Raw genomic sequence first — 20581 nt, 5'->3', positions numbered from 1 at the left:
CGGAGGATGTTATGGCACAAAGCTTGTCCAGCTCCGGTGCGGGACGACATCACCAACGGCATTCATTTTTTGCGCCTCAAGCTGGTGGCGGGCTTCAACGTAGGTCAGATTCATCTGACTTTGAGGATGATCCAGCGGAGCATTCGTTCGGCCTGCAAACAGAGTTCAGGCATCAGTCGGCAGCACATCCAAGGCAACACATCCAAGGCAACACATCCAAGGCAACACATCCAAGGCAACACATCCAAGGTAACACATCCACTGGCTTACCGTTGACCACGATCAGCGGATTGAGCTGCGACAGCACCGTCTCGGTCACGCTGATGCCATCAAGATACTGCTTCAGAATGGATCGCAAGTGGGCATTCTCCTCTTGCAGCGTCTTGTGCTGCTTTTCCAGCCCGAGTTTGTCCAGATGCACCTTGTTGAAGCGCTTGTGGAACTGCTCCATGGCCTCAAACTCCTTGGGCAGCTTGATGCCACTTTCGGCCGAGATGTCCATCGCCTGTGCATGGTCGGTTGGTGAGTGAGCCAAGCCGCAGATATTCCCACTCCTTGCCGGCTAAACTTCACCGCGAGCGTACCTCGTATCGGGTCCCTTCAATCGAGTCCTTGTAGAATGGCACAATCTTCTCCTCCTCGACCTCGAGTTTGCGGTTCATCTCGGCAAGTTTGATGATCTTCTCGGCCTTCTGCACTTTCTCCTGCAGATCCTTCAGGACGCGGTTGGAGGTGATGGTCAGATCGGTGAGTTTCTTGCGCTCGTCGTCCCGGAAGGAGTTCATCCGGCGCTTGAGAGCCTGGAACCGCCCCTGGATGAGCTCCTTCTCCTCCCGTAGGATCTTGTTCTGCTGCTCAAACTCGCGCGCGTTATTGGACAGCTTGGTTTTCAAGCCCGCGATGGTCTCTTGCAGTTTGACGAGTTTCTTCATCTGCTGTTCGATCTCCTTGGCATTCTTTTGGTCTTTTTGCTTGAGTTCCTCAAACTGCTTCTTCCGCTCCTCGGTGCCAGTGTTGTATTGGTTCAAGGCCTGGGGCGCCACCGCAACTTCAGTCAGCACCAGAGTTGGTCACCTGAGCGGTTCATCGGATGATGTGCTAAAGCAGCAGGGGCGCTGGCAGCCAAATGCTGAACGACAATGCCTCTGGCCAGACTCACGGCCTGAAACTGTTTCCACAGATCTTCGACGGTGCCCTCGAGCTGGATTCTCAGACTATGCTTCTCTTCGAGATTCTGGTTGGACCGATGGAGTAAGGGACAGCCCGAATATGTGAGACGGCGAGGTCCAGGTGCAAAGAGCAGTCCCTCTGCTGCTCGCTCAGAAGCGGAGAAACTCACCTTGTTTTTGATGTCGTCCTTCAAACTGGAGTACTCGTGCTTGGCATCGCCTTCGGTTTCTTGAAACTCCTGGTCCATCCGAGTCATGATTCCCACAAGATCTGCCTTGTCCTTTGCATGCTGCATCTGTATCCGTGCTCTTCCAATTCGATATGTGATCAGACGGGTGCCACCGCGGCCACCAAGGGCTCGAGTGCCCCAATGGCTGCCTAAGCGCATATCTGAGCCAAGCGATCGGCCAAAGCGCGCGTACCTCTCGCTGTTGAACTCGGTATCAAGGGTGCCGAGGTCGCTCTCGAACTGGCTCATCAAAAAGTCCAGGCGGCTTCTCTGCAGGTCTATCAGCGTATCGACGTTGATGCAATGTGCCTTCAGAGCAGTCTCGAACTGTTCCTCGGCCTCGAAGAGACTCTGGCCCAGGTTCAGTATCCCCACAGTCTTTCTGTCGACTTGGCGCTCGTGCACGCTCTTGAGGACTTGCGTTTGATGCGACATCTCACGAGTCTTGGCTGCGAGAACGGAATCTCTGTCAGTGTCGTTTCTTCGGTAGTCTGGCTCTGGATGCACGTTCTGCAACATGACGTCCGTCGTGCGGGCTCACCGATTTTCATGATTTCCCTCCACATGTTATTGATCTTGAGCATATTGATTTTGGCGTTCTTTTCCTCCAGAGCCTGACGCTCCTGCATCCAATATCAGTTTTGCGAATGAACATCTCGCGTATGCTATCGCATATCAACAGAACGCTTCGTCCTTGCACCGACGCCTCTCCGCTTCCATGTGTCTGGGAAGTCCTGGCGCGGTCGGCCGAGGAAGGCGGATCGAAGGAAAGCACCCAGCGTTGCGAAAGCAGCCATTTCGGCCGCAACAGGCGCTCAACCTCCGACCTCGACCTCGACCTCGACCCAAGCGGCCATCGTCAGCTCCACGCATCCGGCCGCCAGAAACGCTTCCGCCGCGCACCTTGGCCTTCTCCTTGATGACTTCCATGACCCGCTTGCGCTGTTCCTCTTCCTTCAGGAGCTGGGCCTCCGTTTTAGCCTCTCCACCCTTCTTTCCCTTCTTTCCCTTCTTGGCCATTGCTGTGGTGTGCTCGCGGTGTCGATGCGGACGAGCAGGATGTCAGTCGAGCAGCACCAGGGCTCGCTGCAGGCGTGGGAACGAAGCGTCGCTGGCGCGTTGCGCCTATTAAATTAATACCGCGTAATGAAGCCTGCCCGATTTGGGGCTTTTCTTTTGATCGAGCGCCTGTTGGCTGCACACGGCCATCACGGCCTGGCTGATGCTCACGCATTTGCCCCTCATCTGCCGAGCGCATCCGCCTTGATATCCCTGCGTCTGCCGCCTGCCTCCCCCCCCGCTCCCATCAGCCATGTCCGCCATGCTCTACAAGCGAGTCGCTGCTGTCGCCGCCCCCTCGGTGAGCCGCTCGCTGCTGGCCCGCTCCATGAGTGGCAACACCAAGGTCATTCCGTCGGCTGAATCCACCACCGGCAGCGAAATCTTCGAGGTCGATGCGCTGAATGGTAACGTTGATCGCGAAGACACAGTACTGCACTTCACGGATGCGTTCGAGGTCCTAGCTTCGTCGAACCTGTCCGCACGACGAATGGCGCGCATTCATGGGCAGGAATGGTCCTCAAGTACCGATGGTCGCTGGCGTGTTGATTTCTCCCAGCCCCTCGATCGGCGCTGCCTCAAAGACGGGGCCTGTCCGACTGGCAGCACTTTCGTGGAGATCATCGAGGAGACTCGAGCACATCTACTGCCAAGTGGCGTGGCACTCGATCGGCATGTATGATCTGACGGCAGTCCGCCTTCGTATCCTGGCAGGATGCCCTCCCGAAATCAGCCGTCGCTCTGTCCGCATCTATGCTCCCGCCAAGACCGCCATGCAGTCCGGAACCAACAAGACCAACAACTGGAGAATCGACTTTGATACCTTGGACCGATGGGAGAATCCGCTGATGGGCTGGCAGAGCAGGTGGGATCTGAAACCAAGAGGGCGACTCGGACCGTGGCAGCACAACGCTCGGGCTGTAGCAAGGCATCCGGCTCTCTCCGAGAACGAGCGCCCGTGAGACTGACTCTGCCCGTTGCTGTGTCGTGTAGCGCCGATCCCTGCCAGGGCCTGGCTACGCTGAACAACTTCCGCTCCAAGGAGGACGCCATCCGATTTGCCGAGCGACACGGCTACGACTACTGGATCGATGAGCCCAAGCAGGCCCACTTCCGCATCAAGTCTTATGCCGAAAACTACAAGGTGAACTATGCGATAACGGAGAGCAGTCGTTCGGACCCTGGAATCGCATTCGTCCATCGCCAAAGCAAGGCTACATGGGACTGCGGCTGCAGCGGTGCAAGCGGCGTCGCTGTATCAGAGTCGCGCCTCGTTTCGGTCTGTCTCACTGATACTTTGCTCGATCTTAACTGCTCGCCAGTATGTCCCCGGCAAGCTCCGCATCGCCAAGACAAAATAAGCTTATTGCCCAGTGCCACATCGCCAACAGTGAAGTCCAGAAGCCTGGTCATTGAGACAATACACTCATCCGATACTCCCGTCGTCACAACATGCGCTGCCTTGTGCCGCTACACAGTTGTATCTCATGGCTGCAACTCTGTCCTACTGCGACGATTCGGTGGTATCACGTCCTGAGCCGAGAACGATTTGTGGCTTGATGGAAACCACAGTAGCTCCGCAGCGAGGACACGGATAGGACGAGTCCGAGAGGATACTGGATCTAGCACGCCGAACATGGATCGTTAGCTTGACAGGCAGCCGCAAGATCCCTCCAATCGACAACAACGACTTTGGATCTACCACAAGCAATCCTCTGCGACAGACTCAAAGGAACTCACTTGATGCAGTAGTAGCAGTAGACGTGGCCACAGTTTGTGACAAATGGCGTATGGATGGCACTGGATGTGCGGTTGAGCGAATGACAGATAGCGCACATGTGATCGGGCAATTGGACAGCGGGCTCTCGGAAGAGTGCCCGAGCGAGTTTGTTTTTGAGCTTCTGGAGATTTACGAACGGCACCAAGAACAGCAGAAAGTCCTGGATCATCGAGCAGGATGTGATCAGTCGCGGCCTGAGCAGCCCTGCCGTGATCGCACAGACAAGCCAGCAGAAAATCCAAGCAGCCGGCTGGGCGCTACCCACCCCAAGTGTTTGCCATATCAATTGGCCGTTCATGGTGTCAAAATCAACCCTTCGGGTCATTTCCCGCTGGCGGTAGACCAGCCGCGCGCCGAGCAGACGGTCAACGACCGTTCGGTATCTAGTGAGCAGATTCGGTTAGAGAGGCGACAGTGTTTGCCGAGCGCCGGTTTCAGACTCTCGGAGCCCGGTGTCATTCGTTGTGGTTTCCGGGAGCTATCGAACCTGCCGCCATAGAGAAATGCCAAAAAGTTGACGAGGGACACCGCCTTGAACAGAACCTCACAGCTCTGCATCCAGCCCCAGAGTCTAAAACGGATATCGCTCTGTGTGTTGAAGCAAGAGTCATCAGATTGGCCAGAGGAGACTCGCCCAGGACCGTAGAGTGCATGATCGCTTGCAACGAACCTCGTCCCGCTGGCTCCATTCTTGAGTTGTGGTGTAGCGAGTGAGCCGAGTCCAAGCCCAGTGTCCGCCGATTGTCAAGAGACCACGCAACACAATCTGGAGCCGCGAGAGCCTTGCATCGATCGGAAGATGCTCGTCTGTCGATACCGGGGCAAGAGCATGAGCACCATCGAGCATGAAGGGACAGGTACCACAGCGTTTGGATGCAGCCGCCAGCACAAACTCGCTCTTACTGGCAGCAGCGTGCTTGAGCTCGTTGCGATACTTGAGATTCTCGAGAGCCTCGCCGTAGCTCGATCCAAAAGTGGACATGGCTAAGCCATAGATAAGAGATTCCAGCACGGCGTTGATCTCTGGCTCCAGGCGATCCGTCCAGGATGACTGGTGCGCCAATCGCAGTTTCCGGGATACGAGGTGCGAGATCCGGAGACATTCGAAGAGGACAGTACAGAGCCAGTGTAAGTCCAAGGATCATCAGCCCGTCCTTCTCTGCTACGGTAGGTTGCTCGTCCAGCAGATACATGACGATTGCAGAGGCTGCCGGCTTTCGACTCGAGTCTCGACGCTGCATACCTTCCATGGTGCAAGCACTTGCATCAAGTTATCCTTGAGCGTGCCTATTAGCTCGCTATCCAGCACGTCTGCATCCAGCTGCGCTACCCGCATGATCCACAAGGGCGCCGCTGCCGGCAGTGAGCCCAGCCAGAGGCTCGAAAGGGACCGAAGGGCAGACGCACTTGTCTTCGGGTACGGATGGCCCTCGGTCGGATGCCTACGCTGGGTGTTGATGGGGCGCGACTGGGTTGCGTTGGCCGCCATGCCCTCTCGCCAGAACTCGGGGGGATCCTGGCTCATAGCAGAGACGATGGGATGTTGGGAGTCGAGTGCACCTGCGGCCCTGATGCAAGCCCGTCTGTCGATGGGTTCTGGGATTCGCGATGCCGGGGGATGGACCAGGTCGAAAACGCAGGCGCCTGGTCGCAGAGGTTGCATGAGAAAACGGAGCAGCACGTGCAACGGAAGAATGCAACCTGGCTGTCTTGACGCTGGGAAATCACAGGGCTGTCCGGATGATCGAATGGCCACTGCATCTCGACACTGTGCTCCAAACCACCAATAGCCAGTGCGAAAGAGCGCATGTGCGCACAGTCCCTGTTTACAGCGCACCCAGCGAAATGGGGACACCTTATCTGGTCAAGAGTTGTCGCTATTTTCTGGATCTTGAATACGCCCCCGCCATGACCAAATGCTGTCCAAAGAAACTGGAAGCTCGGCGACTCGAATCGCCCGAGTATCTCGATCGAGAAACCATGGAGCCCGCCAGATGATCGAGTACATGCACCGCATTCCCACATTGCGGCATCAATGCAGGTCGGTCCTCGCCACAGGAGATCGACCAAGTGTATTCAAGACTGTCCTCCCGAAAAGGCTGTTTTCTATCACAAAAGTGAACTCCAGCAAACTCTCAAGCAGCAACCGCCCGCCTTCAGCGGCCCAAGGAGAGGCGGAAGTGCTTCCCCGTCCCCTCGTAAGAATTGAAGGCCAGCCATCGGACTAGTGCATCAGCCCCAGGCTGGAGACCCTCCAGCCGGAACATCCGAACAGCCGTCGAGTGATGCTCTCGGAACCCCTCAAGGGCTGACAGGATTTCGAGCGTCATGCTGTCGTGAGCCTCCCCTTCGCTTTCCTCAAGATCTCGGAACTGGACACGGACTACAGTAACGTTGGGGAATGCCTTGTAGAAGCCGTTGAGCAGAGAGCGGAAGCCTTGGATCGGCGCCTCGGAAAGCTCGACGGTGATCGTCGTGATGGACCGATTGGGCTCGCGGGTGTCGAAAATGTCCCAGAATTCGTCGTCAACATCCACGAGTCGGTCGAGGTACACGAGGGACTTGAGTGCAGAGACGGTATCGGCGAGCAGCTGTGGTGTTTGGTCGCCTTTGATTCACCCAAAACGGGGGGGGGAGATATGTATCAGGTAAAGACCATGTCAGCAAAGCCGGAGCCAGCCAGTCCCCAGATCCGTCGCAGAGCAGAGTCCGCAGCCATCAAGCGCATGTGGCGTAGATACCAAGGCCGCAACAGCCCGGCGCCGCATCAAACATAGGACTCGGATGCAGCAGTGAATGCCGAGAACACTACCTTGGAAGAGGCCGCGGATCGTGAGGGACAAGAGTCCGTCCAGCTTGGCCAAGACGGCCTCGCATAGCTGACCATAGTCGCTCAGCGGCAGCCATCGGCCGAGAGCGAGCTCGCGCAAGGGAAGGTGCGTGATGGGTGCGAGGTCGCTGGGGACGATCAGCTCATCCAAGGCGTGCTCGACATGACCATCGAGGTGCAGCATCGACAGCTTCTGCAAGTTGGCCAGAGGAGCAAAGTCGAGCTTGGCGGCAATGCCGGTGATGCGGCAGACCCTGAGATTCTTTGGCAGGATCTTGAAGACGGCAGGAGGTGGATTGCTGATGTTGACCACGGGCGGGTTCAGCAGGTTCAACACACGAAAGAGATGCTGTTGGTCGGCAAAGTTTTGGTGTGCGTCTGGGGGCACCTGGAAGGTTACTTCCCAGGGCAGCAAGAACATGCATCCAGGAGTAAGCTCGTCAGTGCGAGTGCGCTTGCTGAATATCTGGCCCTGGGCCTCGGCGGTCGGCAGCATCTTGCGGAGAACCTGATGCAGATTCTGGATCAGCATCGTGAGTCCCATTGAGGTGTCGGGAACGGATTTGAAGTCGACCAGAACGGTCGCTGCCTCGCACGACCGGTGGGCGCCGGTGATCTGAACCGACTCGGCTGGGAGGGCGCAGAACGACGTCGTCAGCAGCGGCTTGGCAATCTTGCCGTGCAGCTGCACGGCGTCGAGGGCGGTTGGCTCGCCAGCACCGGTCGGGTCGCTGCTTTGGGCTGCGTCTTCAGATCCTACTGCATCACTCGGAGCAACGGCGATGTGTCCCCCAGACGCAAATGACGAGAGAACAATTTTGAGAAGCACCACCCGCGGGGCGGAGCGCACAACGGCATAAAAGTCCCGGTTGATGAGCGGCAGGACCCACTGCAGGTCCGACGGAGCAACGAACTTTGCCAGGGTTCTGATCACCCTGTCAGGGACCTTGTACGGCAGCGGGCGGCCAGCATCCTGCCTGTTCTCGCCGTACGGATAGCGCCGGGTGGGTACATCGTGAAAGGAGACCCTCTGGGAAAGGCGGTCAAGCAGGATCAGCGTCGGCTGTGGCATGGCGAGACGGCGAGCACGATCGGGTTCGACTCTACGCTGGCTCTGCTCGCCTTTGGTTTCGGGCGGTCGCGGTGGAAAGCCAGGAGCTTGTCCACGTGGCCGCATGGTTGCCGGCCTGCGCCACTGGCCGTCCAGCCTGCACAACAGCACTATGACATAGCCGCTCGGTGTGTGGGGCTGGTGTGCTGCAATCCGCTATTCAGGCATCTACTGCTGTGCTGCCAGCCACGGTGGACAGCGCAATACGAAATGTGCTATATTGCTCATCTGGCGTGAACAGCGACAGCGCGCTCAGAGCGTCTTCAGAGCGTCTTCAGATGCTCGATGAAAAAGTGGAAGGTGCGTCTCCAGGCGGTGTTGACCAGGTCGGGATCGAAGCCCCCGACAAAGCCGAGCTCGGATCGCTTGGCGATAGCCCAGCTAAGGTTATTCATGAAGGCGTGCTGAAAATGGAGGGCATCGACCGATTAGATGACTCTGGACAGCAACAGCAGCTACTCGCGCGAGGCTTTCAGCACAGACCCAGTCTCACACAATACTGGGAACAGCCCGGAGCGGCAGCGATGGCCCGACTGATCTGCGATTCAATGTTGCGCTCTCTGCTCTCCGAGCCATTCCCCTGGTGTCGCCACAGCACAACGTAGTCGCATCGACTCACCCCTTGGCCTGGGTAAATATAGACATTGGCCTCCAGCTTGTGCAGGCCCTTGGCGTGGAAGCCACCATGGGTCTTGATGGCCTCGGTCCAGGCCTTCTCGAGCTTCTTGGCCGTTTCCACGTCGCTGAAGCCGGCAAACTCGTCCTTCTCACCAAAGTGAGCCTGGCAGGGAGTCACAATGGGAATGCTTCCGATGTCAAAGTGCTCGGCAGAGGGAGTGCCGTAGAATGATGACACAGCTTGACCCATGATCAGCCGTGATCATGGGATTGTTGCAGGCCGCGCAATAAACGCATGATTGGGAGAGTGAATGGAGTGGAGAGAGTCAGCATCGGCTTGCCCTTGGTCAGCATCGCCTTGCCCTTGGCCAGCACTCTGCGGCATCGACTATTGTCAGCATTACCATTAAGTGGGTGAGGCGACTTGGAGAGCTTGGAGGCGAGGGCCAGTGAAAGGGCGCCGCCCATGCTGTTCGAGAAATCAACCCAAGTCGGGCGAGCCAGTACAGGACATTAGATCAACAGAATCAAGCCCCCAGGGACAGCGACTCCAGCGAACAAACGCAGCAGCTCGATGGCTGGATTCGGTCTGGTGGCCGCAATCATTCCAGCCCCTCCCACGCATCTGCTGCTCGCTGGTGCATACCAGAAACCGACGGCGCCGATCTTTCTCTCGGCGTTCTCGCCTTTGCGGAGATCAACCACAAGTTCTTCAAGCTCGCCGAGCGCCTTGGTCCAGTCCAGGTTGCTCATGAGGTGCGATGCTTCCTACAGTACCAACGATGGGTTGTCCGATAGAGTACGATAGCATTAGGCCTCCACCGGTGCAGGAGCAAACAAAGACCTGGGCCAAGCAATCAGCCAAGTTCTTCGGAGCAGAGTCCGCGGCTGGTACAATTGGTAGACAAGCTCACCTCAGCATCAAGCGTGCTCTTGCCGTTGTAGAGATCGGGGATGATTGCCGTGGCACCCGTTTCTGGACCAAGATCGAATCAAGATTGAATCAAGCATGAGTCCGATGGTGGTCTCTTGCAGAGATGTGTCGTGGAGGTACTTATCCGTAAACACATCTCCAACCAGGCCGCGATCCATCTCCAAGCAGTTGATCTACTTGGCCGGATATGCCAACCGACACGGCGATCATGTCCGAGATCGGCCAAGGGTTTGCTGTCTCGACATGAACTCACCGTTTGCGAGACGCTGGGCGTGATCCTTGATCTGGTCGTTGATGCCCCACCATTCCTGGAGGACAATAATAGCCGGCTGCGGTGCAAAGGCTGTCGAAGAGTTGATCGCATGGGTGAATCCGCCGTCGAGGGCAGGCTGGGGCTGGAAGGTCAGGGTCGAGACGGACCGGCCCAGAGGAAGGCGGAAGCGCAGAGGCGTCAAGACTCGAGGAAACAGAGGCATGCTTCGACGGGTGCAGGAAGGGCAGGCGAGGGAATAGTAGGTTGCGACGATCGACGGGGCGATGGGAGATGGGCGGAAGATCCGGATCGGCAGCGGGGCGGCTGGCTTTTCAGGACCGGGCTGGCGCTTGCCCGGCGCCGCTCTCAGCCGAAAGCAAACATGGAGATGACGCGTTCTGGACAGACAACGAAGCGGTTGAGTCTTTGGATCTGGAATGGGACACCCCCTCCCGAGTACGGATATGAAATGCAACGCTGTCGGCCACGTATGCAGGATTCGGTCGCTGCACTACGCATGAGAGCCGCTCTGTGGAGTGGTTCGACCGGCTGCCCTTCGCCCGATGGCCTGCTTCCTCCGCAGACGGTCGCTCTTGCCCCGACTTGCAGCGACCACATCCGGCGACGACTCATTCATGGTCACTGTGTTGACAGGCCCCCATCACATGGGCGGCCGAGAGGAGCCAGTGCCAGGCTCGGCCGTCTCGATACCCAGCCACAGACTCGAGCGATACATTCTCGGCCAAAGGGCCTAAACTCCATTTGAATCGTGGATGCCGAAGTCCCGGGCAAACCTCCGTGGGGACAGCCCACGAAAAATGGCGGCTTGGTCGATACGGGCCCGGCTTGGATTTTGGCCACGCTGTCGTGTCGCATCCAAACTGGAATGGGACAACCCAAAACAGACCTGCATGCGTACGGTGATAGACCAATCGATAGCATCGTTTGACAGCTGGCGTTGGAGCAACCTGGATTGGTACATGTGCCTCGTCTCCCGACTCCACCACTCCACCAGTCCATCACTCTATCACTCCATCACTCCATCGCTCCGCCAGACCGATCCCATCGCAGTGACAAACTGCCCTGTCACTGCTCGCGATGGATATCAAGGGAAAAAACAGTGCTTGTCATGTTGCTTTCTTGAAATATTCGCAGCACGCAAGCTGCAAAGATACATGTTGCATCGGCCACAGGCTTTCGGCGGCAGCTGCGGGTGTGCCGCGAGCTGCAGCCGATATGCCAGTAGTTGTCGTATCCAACCGTCAAGGTCTGCCCAGGAACTGTGCTGATCTGATGCAGGATCCCCTGAGCCTTGAGCGCTCCGTGGTGACGGCTCGCTGGGGCGATGGGAGACACTTTCAAGTTCCAGAGCGCTTGTGGATGCTCCATACATATCACCCGTCTGTGGATCAGAATGGTGATGTGGCCTTTAGAGCGCCTTCCACACGTACATCCAAGCGACTCCAAAGGCAAACCCGCCGAGATGTGCCGAGAAGCCGACCATGTCGGCTTGCGTCTGGAAGCCCCAGATGCCGAAGCTGCCAGAGTTCCCGGTTTCTAGCACAGCCAGGATCTGAGGAATCAGAGCCACGATCCGACCGATGGCTATGCCGATGAGGGTCCAGAGCTTGGATCGGTGTACATCGCGGCTGTACGATCCTCGAGGCGCTTGCTTGTATCGGCGGTAGCAACGCCGCAGATCCGAGATGATCGAGCACAGCTCTGCACCCATCAGCGCATAGGCACCGGCGCTGGCGCCACACAGCGCAAACGTGCGTCCTCGTAGCGGAGCGGTGACGGCTTCCTTGGCGGTCTTGAGCTGGCGACGCACCCAGTCCATGATCTCAACTTCGGTCGAGAGCGACGGGATGGATGGGTGGCCGTATCCCGAGATCTCTCTGGCGACTTGGTGCAAGGAGTCGAGCATCGGTCGGTCTGTTCGCTTGAGCACGGCCCATTCCAGGATGTGGGTGGCAGCACCGGCTATTCCGCCACCCAGGAAGAGCGACAGCGTTGGGAGAAAGCCCAGATCGAGGAACCATCCCGACGAGAAGACGGCGTACATGTTGCCGACGAAATGGAAGATGTCGTGGTGATGGAACATGTGGGTGATCCAAGAGTGGCTGGGTGAGAGCAGGCGGAAGCGGGGCTGGGCTTCGTAGACGAAGAAAAAGTTCCGCAGGACAAAGGTTCGATCGAGTGGCGGCTGGCTCATGCCAAAGGACTTGAAGTACGTTGACGATAGCGACGGGAGGCAAAACGCCGCCGTGCCGAGCAGCGCCAGGGTCGTCCCTGAGCAGGGTATAAGACTCCTCCAGAGCGAGTCGCTGCTGTCCTGCTCGGGCTTGTCGTGGTGGGTGTCCGCCATGGCCGATGCTCGAGTCTCGGAATCTGTGTGCGTGTGGCTAGGAATATGGGAGGCTCGATCGATCTACAGGTTCTACCTCTGCCTCTACTTTTACTTTTCTTCGTCTTCTTCTTTTGCTTCTGCTCTGCCTCTGCTTCCAGCGCTGCTTCCAGCCCGGTGTCTGCTTCTGCGTCTGTATTGGCGCTCGGCGTCAAGGCGATCGCGGTGGAACGGATGCGGATGCCTGGCACAGACGAGAAGCCGCGTTGCCCGTCTCGGTCATGTGGGCATCACGCACCGCCGCTGCGCCTCGGGCAGTCCAACCCGCCCAACCGGTCCGGCCGCCAGCCAAATCGGTCAGGGCGGCTCGCTCCCACGCCCGGGCACTGGCTACTTTTCCCGCGCTCCGGAGAGAAGTGTGGGGGGTCGACGTTTGAGAGCGAGCTCAACCGCAGGGGTTGACATTTGAGAGCGAGTTCAACCGCAGGCATCTCTGCAGATCTTTTCGAGGCTCGACCAGCATTCGCACCACCAGCACAATCGCGGTCTGAGCAAGATAGCAAGATAGCAAGATAGCAAGATAGCAAGATAGCAAGATAGCAAGATAGCAAGATGCTCTCCAGCAAGTCCTCTGCCCGCCCCACGCGTGACGAGGAGGCCAAGAAAGCAGCCGCCGCGGCGATCGAGCCAGTGCGCTCATATTTCAATTCAAGCGACAAGCTGGCCGTCCACACCCACTTTCCCTCGGGTCTCGAGATGGTCGAGGAGTACTCGAACGCGTCCGACGATCTTCTCTGTCCGTGTTTGCCAGGATGTGAATCGGATCTCGGCGTCGTGGCTTCGAGCATCGATAGAGCAGCGCTGACACAGCACCTCGTTTTCCCGCCCGTCACAGTGCGCAAGACTCGATCAAAGTCCCTGATCGGCCGCGAGCTGCCTTGGACCTACGAGGTCGGGGAACCGCCTCTGGCCCAACGCACGGCCACCCTCAGCGACGACGCCCCGATCCGAGAATCGTCACAGACGCCCGTGGTGCACCGCCGAGATACTCGTTTGCTGTTTTCTTGGCGGATCCGGAACCTGCCCTATCCCAAGGACACTTATGTGATCGGCGTCGACCAGGCAACCAGCGAAGTTGTCGTTCGAACAACCAACAAGAAGTGAGTGCTCTACTGAAGCTTCCTGGCTGGCCAGAGCCGTTGCCAGAGTCCTTGGCCGGCACTGTCATTGAAATCCCCAGCAATTCACACAGCCGTGTCTTGCCTCCGCCGATCTGGTTCTTCGTCTCATACCCGACGTCTGATGCCTGACGCCCCTGCACTCGAGCAGATACTATGTGCGTCTGGCCATGCCCGACATGCGACGAGCCGGAATCTCCCTAGACCAAAGCTCGGTCAAACACGATTGGGGAGCCAATACTTTGGTTATTGCGGTAAGTCGCAGCTGGCATGGGTGAGTGGGGCAAGCCCAACCTGCCTATCCCTCTTCTGACCATCGTTGGTGATTCCGTACCTCCAGTACACCAAGCCCCAGGCTATCCTCGAGAAAGAAGACCGGGAGCGCCGAGAGCGAATCGATATGAGGAAAAAAGGAGAGTACGGGTCCATATAGACCTGCATTTGCCGAGATTGCAAACAGGCCAAGCCCGCAGTCTTCCCTCACCGCACACTTGGTACCGCGCATCTACAAGAAAACCATCAGCGATGCTCTAGGAAAGGCTCTCGTGGACCTTGATGGATGGGCGATAGATAGAGAGATATATGGATGGCGATTGGAGTTTATCCCGCCAAGATGACAGCTGGGAGCAATATCGCTGAGGCACAACATTGCTTGGATAATGGAGCAAGCTACACAGCCAGTCCATCGCACGGGCCGCGAGAGACTGCGTCGGCTGATTATGGAGGCCTCGAGGAGCGGGGGATTGCTGCGTGGGTGTGGTTATGGCATGGCCGGTACCAGATTGCCACTGCAGATACAATCGCACATGTGCCATGTACCATGGTCCCAGCGACAGCATCGACGCAAGGGATCCGTCATTTGCGATGGCCTGTTTGGCTGGTGCACTGCAGCGAGGAGTCGACGCCAACGCGCAAGCGGGAACGCAGGATCAGAAGCCACCGGCTTCCACGACATTCCCTGGGCCGTCTTGGCACCGCCAACGCCCGGTCCCTGCTGGGTATCCATCCTCTCTCGCCCAAACCTCGTCTGGAGGCCCCGCTGGTTGCAAGCGACGACCGCTGCTGCGGACTGGCCCAGCTCCAAAGGCACAGCAACTTGCTTTGCCACCCACGTCGGCCGCCTTCGCATGTTGCACCCCCCCGCGCCCTTCGACCTGCTTGGGATTTGGTCTCAGCATGGTATATTTGAAAGTCCCGGTGCCCATGGTGCCGCGGATTTCTGTGGCCTCGCTTCCCATCTGCAGTAAGATAAAACAACGCCGTTCTCTTTTGGAATCAGACGGTACTCCCGCTCCCTTCATCCCTTGCTCCTCGTCCTCCTCGACGCAACCCTCCCATTCCAACACCGCTTCGTCATCAGCAATGCGGCCCGACAAATTCTTCTTCTATTCCCGCAGTAAGGACGTCCGCCCTGGTCGCGGGGTGAACGAGTGGATCACAGATCCAGGGCTTTATGAGAGCCTGCAGGCCATCCCGGACTGGCGTCGGGTCCTGAGCAACTTTCATATCGCGCCGTTCGTATACGACGGATTCACCTTCAACTCGATCGAGCACGCCTTCCAGGCGGCCAAGATCAGGCTGGCCAACCCGGAGCTCGCCTTCAGGTTCACAGTCGAGAGCGGCACCGAGATCGGGCTTGGAGACGGCGTCATTGCCCAGCAGAATCGACAGGTTGCCTTTCTGGACTCGGCCCAGATCCAGCACTGGGACTCGATCAAGGATGAGGTCATGAAAGCTGCGGCCTATGAAAAGTACGCCTCCTGCGAGCTCGCCCGGAAGGTCCTTCTGGCAACGGGATCGGCAGAGCTCTGGCATGGCGTACCACGAGGCAAACCCGTGCGATTCCTGCATCTCGAGGAGATTCGTGAATACCTCAGGGCCCGGGAGGATGCCGAGGCCAGTGCAGAGCTGTAGGACAACGCACTCGTCGATATTCTCTCAAATCTCCCGGCAACGATACAAGATCAATCAAGGCTCTTGGCGCTCTGTGTCCACTTTGGAGACCACATTCAAGCCAGCAAACGGCCCCTTCTCCCCCAAGAAGAACCGAGGGGCGAAGACTCTGTGACAATACCCTCCCCACCACAATCATTCCATGAAATAGCGGGACAAAGTCCCTTTTATGGCATAAGCGATTCAAGCCTGCTGAACTTGCGCTGGCCCTGGTGGGCAAGCCGTGCGATTGCTTCCAGTCTTCGTTGGCAATCGTTTTTTTTGTCCTTTGTTTTTGGTTTCAGGAGCCTCACCCTGAATACACTCGGTCGATCCCCTGTGTCGGTGTAGGAGTGTGGTGCATTCACTCGATGTGGAGGTGTGGTGCATCCACTCGATGTGGGAGTGTGGTGCATCCACTCGATGTGGGAGTGTGGTGCATTCACTCGACCCTCTGGACTGCTCCATGGTTTCTCGAGTCGCTTGGCTTCCCGGCACTGTGAGCACACTTGGAGTCGCTTGAATCACCATTGCCTGGGTGGTGCCTTTCGCTTGCGGGGCGTCATCTGAGCGAGAAAGCGTCCTTGATTCAGATCCAGAAACACATCACTGAATGATCATGACCAGCACGCGATGTGTTGTGTGATAACATTCATCGACGACCAAAACCTGCTTTTTATTGGATTGGCTGTAAATAGCTGATGTGTGTGCGCGTGCAGGGGAATCCCGAAACGAGCAATTCAGGTCATCGAAACTTGAGGAGGAGGCATAGGCAAGTCCATGCAGCTTCGGCTTGGCTCGTCTTGTCTCGTTTGGTTTTGATTTGGCTTCGTCTGGCCTCGCCCCCATAAAGACATACTCGAGGCACCCATGAGCAATCGAGTCGACCGCCGATCCGCTAGTTGGAAAGATGGGATGGACAAGGGACGGAAAGGAAGGAGGGTGGCCCGGAGAGAGCGAGAGCAAAACAAAGGCCGGACACAGAGAATGGCACCGTCAGATTGATTTGGCGTTGGAGAGCCTGGAGAGGCGAATGGTATGTACAGGTTCGCATAGTCAGAGGTAGGAGGAAAGGGAGAAGGGAGAGAGAAGAGAGGCGGAGAGGGGAAGAAAGGGTAAGGGAGAGACAGTCAGGGGGGGGGTTTGGTGGATCGACGGAGCCAATGACAGCAGACGCAGCGAGCCCAGGAGCTTGTCTGTGTCATGGCTGGCCGCATGTAGAAATAGAGACGATTGGGAGGGTCTAGGGAAGAGAGGATAAGTGGTGGGCCTTGCCTCCGTCGTGGGTGTGGGTTGGGGAGAGGAGGACGGGAGGGAGGCTCAAACTTGGGTCTGTTGGGTTGGCTGGTCTTCCAGGAGGATGCCCTGGGTCGGGATGGAGGTCGTGGGCTTGATCCAGGTGTAGCGCAGAGGGAGCTGGTACTGCGGCGCAACAGCCAACGCCCAGTAAGCGAGCAAACCCAGGAAGGTGACCAAGAAGCTGATGGACATATTGAGGGATGAGCCTGCGTCGTTGCCGTTCGAGTCGATAAAGCTGAAGCCGTAAATGTGGCCCATGATGACACCGACGTTGAAGATGGCGGCCGGGATGATGGTCCACAGGCTCAGGGTCATTATCGAAAAGATCAAGGCGACGACGAGGACAAAGATGAGACCGCCGGCCAGGCCCGCGTGGACGATGATGTACGGCGGCCCGAACCGGCCCAGAGCCCATCGACGAGGCTCGGTTGGGTCCGGGTTCAGGCCGAAGTCGACATAGAGATTGGCGAGCATGCCTGTCACAAAGACGCTGATCAGCAGGACGGTCCCGATGCCAGCCAGGACGGCGAGGAAGTGCCGGAGATACTTGATGCGAAAGGTGGCAAAGAGTGAGGCAACTTTGTCCTTGAATGCCATGGCGACGGAGAGAAAAGGAGAGGGGGAGACAGTGGACTGCCAAGGGGGGGGGCGGGCGAAAGCTCGACAGCAGGCGGGCAAATGAACTGGGGAAGGCTCTGAGGAGCTGGTGGGCCAACTGCAACGCAAAGAAGGAGGAGCCAGGAATCGCAGCCCAAGCAGAGATCCTGGAGGAGAGGACGGCGGGAGGACGGAAGGAGGACGGAAGGAGGTGGAGAGGGGCGAGGCGGGTCAAAGGCACCAAGAGCACAGCCCGATTTGTTTGGGGCTGGCACGCCGGCTCGAGCCGGCTGGAAGCGGCTGGGACCGTGGTGCCGGTGCACTCTTGCTCACATGCAGATGCTCACATGCAGATACTCATATGCAGATACTCATATGCAGATACTCACATGCAGATGCTCACATGCAGATGTTCATATGCACACAGCAACGGGACACCCGAATCTTTGGTCATTGACCGAATAATTTGGTATCAAGGCCAATGCGCGCTGGCCATGACCATTCGCCAGTGTGTCCATGAGTCCCACTCACCGCTGGCACTCCAAGACCAGTTCAGGTCGATTGTGGAGACCGGAGAGCGACCGGCGGTCTTCACTCGGAGGTGATCTGTTGAATTGCATGGCTTCATTGAACGCAAGCCCATCACATACCACACCAACATATGGATTATGGGCCAGTGTCTCATTTCCCCCCTGAATAAGGTGTATTCAAATCAACACATGTCGAGACTCGGCTGATGGCGAGGCGAGAGCACGGACTGGTGGTGGCACCCGTGCTGCAGCCGATCCGAGAGAGAGGGGGAGGGTGGCAAGGTGAGGACCAATGTCCCAAAATACGTGTACATGCAGGGCAGGAGGAGTCAAGGACAACGATAAGCAAGTCAAAGTAAAGCACTGTGCAGCAATCGAATGTGGAGATGGTGAACTTGAGGATTGTTCAAGGCAAAATAAAGGCGAGCATGGTTCGGGCATGGTTTGGAGAAAGCCGACGATAAACAAGGAGAGTACACAAGCATATGAACAGTAAACCGATGTTGGCAGGACGGGTAGTGGCACAAGGGCTGGGAATGCAAGAGGGGCAGTGGCGCCGAAGAGCGACCCTAACGGAGCCCGAAACGAGCTTTGAAGGAAGCAAAGTAGGAGTAAAAGGAAATCAAAAGGGAGAGGGGCAAAATGACGGTGAAAGGCCCAGAAGACGCAACCGAGAAATAGACATGATGCTTGATTACGATCAGGACAGTTAGACAGGGATGGGTTACGAGGTAACTTACTATCTCTACGGCCAAGGGAATTCCACCCTTCTCCATCACGGAGAGAGAGAGAGAACGTAGTGGGACGGGACGGGATGGGATGGGTGGGGAAGTAGCCATTAAGGGGAGGGCAGGGGAAACCACGGCTTGTTGGATGACGAACTTAGGTCTGCCTGAATGGGGCGGGCTCGAGTCGGATGGAGGGTGTAAAATGCGCTGGACAAAGGCCCTCATTCCATGGTGGGTTCAATAAGTTCCCTGTTGTAGAATTGCCGAGAGGATGCCGATGGAACGATGATAGGCTTCGTAAGCAGGACATATCTTCCACTGGCAGCCAAATGAATGCCGATTTCGTTCACCTCCTGTGAATCCCACAGCCAGGGCTCAGGACGAGAGCATACGCAAAGGTGCGGGACAAGACCTAGGGGGGGGGGTGCACTTACAGTAGTTGCCTTCCAAAACGAAGGATCCATGACGGATCTACGAGTCCTCTGTGCTGCAGCATCAGATGGAGGGAACATTCCCGGATAGCCCGTTTCCGCGGAGGGCTGGTTTTCGCTTGAGTATGGGCTGGCACTGTGGCAGAAAGCCCCGTGCAGAGTGCTGGATCGTTGGGGCACTGGGTTTGGCCGCAATCCGTGCGAACGGCCGACCGTGAACGCCCCAGTGCGCCGATTCTGGGGATACACCTCTGGTAGCGCCGGCCCACCCCAGCCGTCGTTTTTCTTCGCAGCAGAGCTGGGCTTGGGGTGGTCAAAGGAAATCCCCGTGGGCTGGTACGCCGACGTCGTCAAGGCCGAGGGGGACTGCTTGGTGACGTAGTAGGAAGGAGGGGTCCGGCGGCCAATGCTATTGCCGCTCACCAGCGACTCACCAGAGGGAAATGACACTGGAGTTTGCTTGAGGGTCGGGTTGGGGTATCCGGTGAAGTTGTGCTGTGGCAAGGTGGGATGGAATGCCTGGGTAGACGGCTGTGACGAACCCTGCGTCGCCACGAAACCAAAACTATTGGGCTTGGGGCTGACTCGATCATTGGGACAGGGTGGAGAGTCGTGTCTCATGATGAGAGGGCTCTGTCGAGTGGAGGACTTTCCATAAGCGAGCGGAAAGGTGTTGAAGCCGCTGGCCTGGACGAGTGGCGACGGCTTGCGGTGTTGTGAGTGCGGCTGCGGTTGTGGAAGTGGTTGTTGCGGGAGTGGTTGTTGTGGCTGTGGCTGTGGCTGTGGTTGTGGGAGCAGTTGCAGGTTTGGGTTGGCAGGGCCAGCACTGGCCCCAAGGCCACCGGTGATGTCCAGGCCGATACTGGGATGAGTCTTGCTGGGGTTGAGATTGCCACAGGCGCCGCCGAAGCCAAAGGGGCCTTGGGTGACAGAGCCAAAGGCCGGGGCTGGAAAGGACATGCCAGAGACATGAGGCACGTGACTGCCGGGGGTTGGAGGCTCGCGGCTGTTCTTGGACAGGCCGGTGGCGGACGAGAGCCAGGGATCGGCCGCGGCTGCGGGGAGAGTGAGAGCGAGAGCGAGGGTGAGGGAAGGACGCAGACGAGGTTAGGACGGCAAAATAGGTCCGGTGGCGGCAGCACCGACCCGGGTGTCTTGTCTCAGGCGGCTGTGGGCTGCCCGATGCCGGGAGCCGATGGTGATGACAGGACAGCACCAACACGAGGGCCATGAGCGAGCGAGCGCGGGAGGAGCCCTTCATGAGCACAGCCCAGACCAGACCAGACCAGACCAGAGCAGCGACAGACACAGCCCGAGACCAAGGCCAAGGCCAGAGAGCTGGGCTGAGAGATGTGCAAGACAAGAGGAGCGACAGAGCCAGGGTTCAAGCACAACCTTCTGACGACGGCCACAGGGGCGAGCGCGGAGGGCTTTCGTAGAGGTCATCCGGCGAGCGGGCGAGCTTGCCGATAGGAGGCCTGGTCAGGCCGAGCGAGCGAGACGGTGGGCCCGGGTTGTATCGACAGCCTCTCGAAGGCGACGATCCCAGGACGCT

The 20581-nt window shown here is 57.8% G+C and overlaps 10 protein-coding genes across 10 annotated transcripts; 3 read left to right on the top strand and 7 right to left on the bottom strand.

Annotated features, from left to right (window-relative positions):
- Positions 1 to 9: 9 nt before the first annotated feature.
- BJ171DRAFT_567090 (coiled-coil domain-containing protein 65-like protein) lies at positions 10 to 2419 on the bottom strand (the record flags this gene model as incomplete). The annotated part of the gene is made up of 7 exons (XM_053113450.1): positions 10 to 152; positions 271 to 505; positions 585 to 1031; positions 1160 to 1234; positions 1340 to 1848; positions 1941 to 2022; positions 2303 to 2419. 7 exons carry the CDS (start codon positions 2417 to 2419, stop codon positions 10 to 12), a joined length of 1608 nt encoding a protein of 535 aa, XP_052967838.1.
- A 197-nt stretch (positions 2420 to 2616) lies between these two features.
- BJ171DRAFT_51647 (ETC complex I subunit conserved region-domain-containing protein) lies at positions 2617 to 4088 on the top strand. The gene is made up of 4 exons (XM_053112028.1): positions 2617 to 2865; positions 3173 to 3323; positions 3452 to 3602; positions 3781 to 4088. Exons 1-4 carry the CDS (start codon positions 2712 to 2714, stop codon positions 3817 to 3819), a joined length of 495 nt encoding a protein of 164 aa, XP_052967837.1. The 5' UTR covers positions 2617 to 2711; the 3' UTR covers positions 3820 to 4088.
- BJ171DRAFT_499542 (Pex12 amino terminal region-domain-containing protein) lies at positions 3580 to 5854 on the bottom strand. Its single transcript, XM_053110480.1, has 7 exons — positions 5482 to 5854; positions 5142 to 5289; positions 4909 to 5045; positions 4726 to 4826; positions 4504 to 4621; positions 4199 to 4398; positions 3580 to 4080 (listed from the first exon to the last, which is right to left on the bottom strand). Exons 1-7 carry the CDS (start codon positions 5761 to 5763, stop codon positions 3963 to 3965), a joined length of 1104 nt encoding a protein of 367 aa, XP_052967836.1. The 5' UTR covers positions 5764 to 5854; the 3' UTR covers positions 3580 to 3962.
- A 263-nt stretch (positions 5855 to 6117) lies between these two features.
- BJ171DRAFT_51616 (uncharacterized protein) lies at positions 6118 to 8190 on the bottom strand. The gene is made up of 2 exons (XM_053112015.1): positions 7051 to 8190; positions 6118 to 6846 (listed from the first exon to the last, which is right to left on the bottom strand). Exons 1-2 carry the CDS (start codon positions 8138 to 8140, stop codon positions 6395 to 6397), a joined length of 1542 nt encoding a protein of 513 aa, XP_052967835.1. The 5' UTR covers positions 8141 to 8190; the 3' UTR covers positions 6118 to 6394.
- A 132-nt stretch (positions 8191 to 8322) lies between these two features.
- Positions 8323 to 10272, bottom strand: BJ171DRAFT_499539 (dienelactone hydrolase). Its single transcript, XM_053110479.1, has 6 exons — positions 9985 to 10272; positions 9712 to 9773; positions 9444 to 9565; positions 9202 to 9266; positions 8799 to 9037; positions 8323 to 8583 (listed from the first exon to the last, which is right to left on the bottom strand). Exons 1-6 carry the CDS (start codon positions 10205 to 10207, stop codon positions 8443 to 8445), a joined length of 852 nt encoding a protein of 283 aa, XP_052967834.1. The 5' UTR covers positions 10208 to 10272; the 3' UTR covers positions 8323 to 8442.
- Positions 10273 to 11089: 817 nt separating this feature from the next.
- BJ171DRAFT_499538 (uncharacterized protein) lies at positions 11090 to 12557 on the bottom strand. Its single transcript, XM_053110478.1, has one exon. The coding sequence runs from the start codon at positions 12350 to 12352 to the stop codon at positions 11414 to 11416; it is 939 nt and encodes a 312-aa protein (XP_052967833.1). The 5' UTR covers positions 12353 to 12557; the 3' UTR covers positions 11090 to 11413.
- Positions 12558 to 12943: 386 nt separating this feature from the next.
- Positions 12944 to 14142, top strand: BJ171DRAFT_613720 (DPCD protein family-domain-containing protein; the record flags this gene model as incomplete). The annotated part of the gene is made up of 3 exons (XM_053115303.1): positions 12944 to 13491; positions 13661 to 13763; positions 13850 to 14142. The coding sequence occupies 3 exons, from the start codon at positions 12944 to 12946 to the stop codon at positions 13940 to 13942; spliced, it is 744 nt and encodes a 247-aa protein (XP_052967832.1). The 3' UTR covers positions 13943 to 14142.
- Positions 14143 to 14471: 329 nt separating this feature from the next.
- On the top strand, positions 14472 to 15783 carry BJ171DRAFT_499534 (uncharacterized protein). Its single transcript, XM_053110477.1, has one exon. It carries the CDS (start codon positions 14686 to 14688, stop codon positions 15421 to 15423), a length of 738 nt encoding a protein of 245 aa, XP_052967831.1. The 5' UTR covers positions 14472 to 14685; the 3' UTR covers positions 15424 to 15783.
- An 813-nt stretch (positions 15784 to 16596) lies between these two features.
- Positions 16597 to 17554, bottom strand: BJ171DRAFT_51573 (uncharacterized protein; the record flags this gene model as incomplete). Its single annotated transcript, XM_053111978.1, has 1 exon — positions 16597 to 17554. A coding segment is annotated over one exon (870 nt), but the record flags the coding sequence as incomplete, so codon positions are not given.
- Positions 17555 to 18570: 1016 nt separating this feature from the next.
- BJ171DRAFT_51550 (uncharacterized protein) lies at positions 18571 to 20198 on the bottom strand. Its single transcript, XM_053111939.1, has 2 exons — positions 19030 to 20198; positions 18571 to 18844 (listed from the first exon to the last, which is right to left on the bottom strand). Exons 1-2 carry the CDS (start codon positions 19984 to 19986, stop codon positions 18833 to 18835), a joined length of 969 nt encoding a protein of 322 aa, XP_052967829.1. The 5' UTR covers positions 19987 to 20198; the 3' UTR covers positions 18571 to 18832.
- Between the last annotated feature and the right edge of the window lie 383 nt (positions 20199 to 20581).

The sequence above is a fragment of the Polychytrium aggregatum genome (assembly GCF_025602895.1).
Source record: "Polychytrium aggregatum strain JEL109 chromosome Unknown BJ171scaffold_13, whole genome shotgun sequence".
Taxonomy (NCBI): Eukaryota; Fungi; Chytridiomycota; class Chytridiomycetes; order Polychytriales; genus Polychytrium; species Polychytrium aggregatum.
This window is presented reverse-complemented; position numbering and strand designations above follow the sequence as displayed.

Coding starts and splice junctions, on each gene's coding strand:
- BJ171DRAFT_51647 (XM_053112028.1), top strand. CDS start 2,712: ATGTCCGCCATGCTCTACAAGCGAGTCGCTGCTGTCGCCGCCCCCTCG. Junction 2,866..3,172: donor CGAGGTCGATGCGCTGAATG/GTAACGTTGATC, acceptor GTATCCTGGCAG/GATGCCCTCCCGAAATCAGC. Junction 3,324..3,451: donor CTGATGGGCTGGCAGAGCAG/GTGGGATCTGAA, acceptor TGTGTCGTGTAG/CGCCGATCCCTGCCAGGGCC.
- BJ171DRAFT_499542 (XM_053110480.1), bottom strand. CDS start 5,763: ATGAGCCAGGATCCCCCCGAGTTCTGGCGAGAGGGCATGGCGGCCAAC. Junction 5,046..5,141: donor GCTCAAGCACGCTGCTGCCA/GTAAGAGCGAGT, acceptor CGGTATCGACAG/ACGAGCATCTTCCGATCGAT. Junction 4,827..4,908: donor AATGGAGCCAGCGGGACGAG/GTTCGTTGCAAG, acceptor TTCAACACACAG/AGCGATATCCGTTTTAGACT.
- BJ171DRAFT_51616 (XM_053112015.1), bottom strand. CDS start 8,140: ATGCCACAGCCGACGCTGATCCTGCTTGACCGCCTTTCCCAGAGGGTC. Junction 6,847..7,050: donor GATCCGCGGCCTCTTCCAAG/GTAGTGTTCTCG, acceptor GGTGAATCAAAG/GCGACCAAACACCACAGCTG.
- BJ171DRAFT_499539 (XM_053110479.1), bottom strand. CDS start 10,207: ATGCCTCTGTTTCCTCGAGTCTTGACGCCTCTGCGCTTCCGCCTTCCT. Junction 9,038..9,201: donor GTCGCCTCACCCACTTAATG/GTAATGCTGACA, acceptor TCATGGGTCAAG/CTGTGTCATCATTCTACGGC. Junction 8,584..8,798: donor ATATTTACCCAGGCCAAGGG/GTGAGTCGATGC, acceptor CTCCATTTTCAG/CACGCCTTCATGAATAACCT.
- BJ171DRAFT_499538 (XM_053110478.1), bottom strand. CDS start 12,352: ATGGCGGACACCCACCACGACAAGCCCGAGCAGGACAGCAGCGACTCG.
- BJ171DRAFT_499534 (XM_053110477.1), top strand. CDS start 14,686: ATGGTATATTTGAAAGTCCCGGTGCCCATGGTGCCGCGGATTTCTGTG.
- BJ171DRAFT_51550 (XM_053111939.1), bottom strand. CDS start 19,986: ATGTCCTTTCCAGCCCCGGCCTTTGGCTCTGTCACCCAAGGCCCCTTT.